This window comes from Carica papaya, chromosome 9 (assembly GCF_054855325.1).
Source record: "Carica papaya isolate Zhongbai chromosome 9, ASM5485532v1, whole genome shotgun sequence".
In the NCBI taxonomy this organism is placed as follows: domain Eukaryota; kingdom Viridiplantae; phylum Streptophyta; class Magnoliopsida; order Brassicales; family Caricaceae; genus Carica; species Carica papaya.
Genome location: NC_142317.1, coordinates 5780058 through 5784008, shown reverse-complemented (window position 1 = coordinate 5784008; position 3951 = coordinate 5780058). Strand labels below are relative to the sequence as shown.

General features: G+C 37.6%; 1 protein-coding gene across 1 annotated transcript; it reads right to left on the bottom strand.

Annotated features, from left to right (window-relative positions):
* Positions 1–141: 141 nt before the first annotated feature.
* On the bottom strand, positions 142–3493 carry LOC110820383 (Protein kinase superfamily protein). Its single transcript, XM_022049831.2, is given in 6 exon segments — positions 142–646; positions 648–745; positions 845–956; positions 1107–1195; positions 1274–1415; positions 1546–3493. Coding segments are annotated over 6 exon segments (1938 nt in total). The 5' UTR covers positions 2964–3493; the 3' UTR covers positions 142–567.
* Positions 3494–3951: the final 458 nt, after the last annotated feature.

The following is a 3951-nucleotide window of genomic DNA, read 5'->3' as shown; positions in this document are numbered from 1 at the left end:
ATCATAATGAACTTATGGAGATTCTCAAGTCAAAGTACCTTGCATCTGTAATTTCCATCCATTGAGAGGGAAATCAAAAGAGATCCTCATTTGTTCAGATCAATTATCTCTTGCAAATAAGGTGGAAAATATTTAAAGAAATAGAGTGAATAGAGTTCATTGATATAAATGAATAAATAGGTAAAGTTGTAAAAGTCGAGCATCTCCTTTTTCCGTTACTGAGAATATTTACAGAAGTTACAACTGAAACCAACAAATATTGGACAAAAGAAGATATCAAAGAGAAGACCCCACACCTTGCAGCTTAAAGGACCATAAGCATTTATGGTCCACCATAGCAGGCTTAATAGATCCTGGAATTTGATCTCCATGCAACAAGCACATCATCTATGTGCCTGCCAAGACAGCATAATATCTCGTAATCCCTTCCCCTTTTTAAAAATCATTCTAAACATTAGAAAACAATATGCCAACAAGCAATAATAGCAATGTGAAAAAATGTTGGTGACTTCCACGAGCTGCCAAGACTTTCTCCTAAAGGTAGTTACGAAACAAAATGTCAGAGCGCTATGGTGCAAAGTGAGAAAAAACGCTGATGACTTCCCTGAGCTGTTCAAGGCTTCTAGCTACTCTTCTACCTTTTTCCGGCATGCCTTGGTGGAAATGTAGGCATGAACTCTTTGGCTTTCGGAAGAGGAACCTCACGGAACCAATCATGATCAAGAGCAGCATCTGCTGTTATTCGCTGCAAGCAAATGATAAAGCTTTTCATTAGCATAATTGCCTTTCACAATCAAATTATACACTAAAGGGAAAATACAAGCAACTAGAGATCATTGATTACCTTCTCAGGGTCATAAGTAAGAAGTTTGTTTAACAAATCCAATCCCAAATCAGATAGAACTGGAGAGCCAGTGAAAGAAGTGAGAGGGAACTTCTTGCGCAACATATTGTACCTGGATCCAAAGAGAAAGAAAAGAGAAGGATCATCAACAACTGAATATTGGTGTAGAAACTTCTGTCCAGGTAGGACAGATACTGATGATCTGCCCATCATGAGTCATTTCATGACCAAAAAAATATATGGTTCTTTATGTAATACTCACGGTTGCTTAACAAAATTAGCTTTGATTCCTGGTAATCTTGATAACCCAGGCCAAATCATTTCATTTGGTGTGCCAAGAATTGCAAAAACCTGCAACAGTTTCAAATGACAACATGATCAGCAAGAGAAAAGGACCATAGGTACCAGCTCAAGACAACCAACAATTACCTTATGAAGCTGATCAATTTCACTTCCTCCTTTTCCTTGGAACAACGGTTGTTTATATAATAATTCAGCCATTATACAACCAACTGACCACATGTCAATCGCTGTTGAATACTGTTTTGCTCCTAGTAGTAGTTCAGGTGCCCTGCAATGTTAACATAATTACATCAGCAAAAAAAGTGCAAAGAAAGTACATTTACACACTAGTTTAAGCAATATTTGCCTAATCCAGGCTACTTAAATCGACAAAAATAGTGTAAATCTCAGCATCTTACCTATACCACTGTGTAACCACCAACTGTGTATAAGGCTTGAGTGGACTCCCATACTGACGTGACATGCCAAAATCGCATATTTTCAACTCGCCCTTGTTGTTAAAAAGAAGATTTGATGGTTTCAGATCCCTGTGAATGATCCAATTATCATGAAGATATTTTACACCCTCCAATAATTGTAGCATTAGGCATTTGACTTCACTAGTACTGAAAGGCTGCTTCATTGTCTCCATTATCCCCTTAATATCATGTTCCACATGCTCCATGACCATAAAAACAATATCAGAGTCATCCACCACCACTTCTTTAACATTCACAACCACAGGATGATTAAAGGACATAAGAATGTTAATTTCCCTCAAAGAAGTCAATGGAAACTCATATTCCATTTCCTTTCCAATATTCATTTTCACCTTTTTCAGGGCCACAATTTCTCCGGTCTTCTTATCCCTGGCTCTATACACAATTCCATAAGTGCCTTCATTTATTTTATTCAACTTCTCATATTCAAATACACTTCTACTACCATGCCACAAATTTCTATCTCCCTGACTAAGAGCAGTAGCTTCTTCTGCATTTGAGTCTGACTCGTCAACATAAGTACTCTCCCCCTGTTTATCATCGGTATCTATAAGATTTCCACTCTCAAACTCTGAGTATTCATCTCCTGCAGATGAATCCCTTTGATAAGATCCAGATGATCTGGCCCTATGTCCTTCAGAGTCCTCCCTCAAAAACTCCCCACTCTCAGGAGTGGAACTCCCCCTGCCCTGTTTACTATCAGATGAAGATATTTCTTTTGGAGAATCAATCTCCGATGCCCACCTTGATGTCACAATATTAGGTACCTGAACTAGCTCTTCTTCCTCCATCTGATCTTCAAATTTATCAACCGCATTCTGCTCCTGATGCAATGGAGATAACACAAGTGCCAACGACTCAGGGTCATGAGGCTTAACTGATTGAAGCACCTGATTCTCTAAGACTGGACATTCGAGACGACCCTCGTCTGAGACAATGTCCACCATACCACCATCCGGTCTTGGTGGGGACAAAGTGGCACTTGAAGATACAAGCATGTTCCTAGAAGAGATTCTGACTCCTTTGTCTTCCAAGTCCCATATAATTGGGGAAAACTTCCTTTTCTTTTGAGGAGGCAATTGAACCTCTCTCTCCGTTTGTGTTTCACCTCGTTGGTAACTGATATTGAGTTCGTTAGGGGAAACTCGGTACCCATCCCTTTCTTTGACACCCAAGTTATGCTCAGGTGGGGATGTATTGAATACATGCTTTCTACCGTTACTTTGCCCCCGGCTTGACTTCAAACCACGAGCACCGTTCGTAAGATGATTGTATTCTTTTTTAGGGTGGCCATAGAAATCACTTCTTCTCAAAACATCAACTCGCCCTGCCGCCATTTGTTTAACAACCACAACTCTTCACAATCAAAAACAAAAAAAAAACTAAAAAGAAAAACAAAAACAAGAACCAAAGAAAACAGATCTCCAAACCCTAAACCCCCAAAAAGATAACAGAAATAATGGACTCAACAACTTTCTTTTAAGTTCCTTTCACCTTCTTGATATTCCAAAGTCAAACCCCAGAAATCTCAGATATCACAAACTAAATCGGTGAATCAAGAAACAACGTACAGATCGAAAAATTCAGCAGAAAATATTCAGAGATCAATCGAGAAAGAATCGCAATAAAGTAAAGAAGTAGATCACAATCAATTAAAACCCTAGAAGAGTTCGACGTTATATTTTCGGCTGCCTCTCCTTGTCTGCTCACAGGTAATGAAAGACCTTACCAGAGAGTAATCTCGAGAAGAAAAGAGAAGATTCGCGATGATCGAATTGAATCGACTCGACTCGACTCGGAAGAACGAACGGCTTCAATGTTTCTCTCGCCGAAAACGCGTATTGTTACGTGTGCTGGTACCTCTCTCGATCTTATTATATATAGACGCACTAACTTTAGTCGGTTCCCAATTCCGTCGTCTTCCAGAATACAAAGACGCGTTTTTCTTTCTTTTTTTTTTTAATCCAATATTTCCTCTTTCTTTGCTATTTCCGATTTAGCCATTTTACTTCCTGGCCCATTATAAAGGCCCAGAAAGACTGGACATGTGTTATTACAAAGACCAGCTTGATCTTATCATAATATTTATAAGTTTCTAAAATATTTAAGTAAAATTTTTCCTTAACTATGTTTAAATATAATTTAAATCTCTATTTCTAATATTTCATTTTATTCACTTAATTATAAATTCAAATTTATATATATTTTATTTAAAAAAATATAAACTAAAAAATAAACCTAAATTTAATTATAAATTCATAAATTAAATTAAACTGAATCAACGGTGGAAGTCGTTATAACGTGAATGAGATGGCAATAATTTGT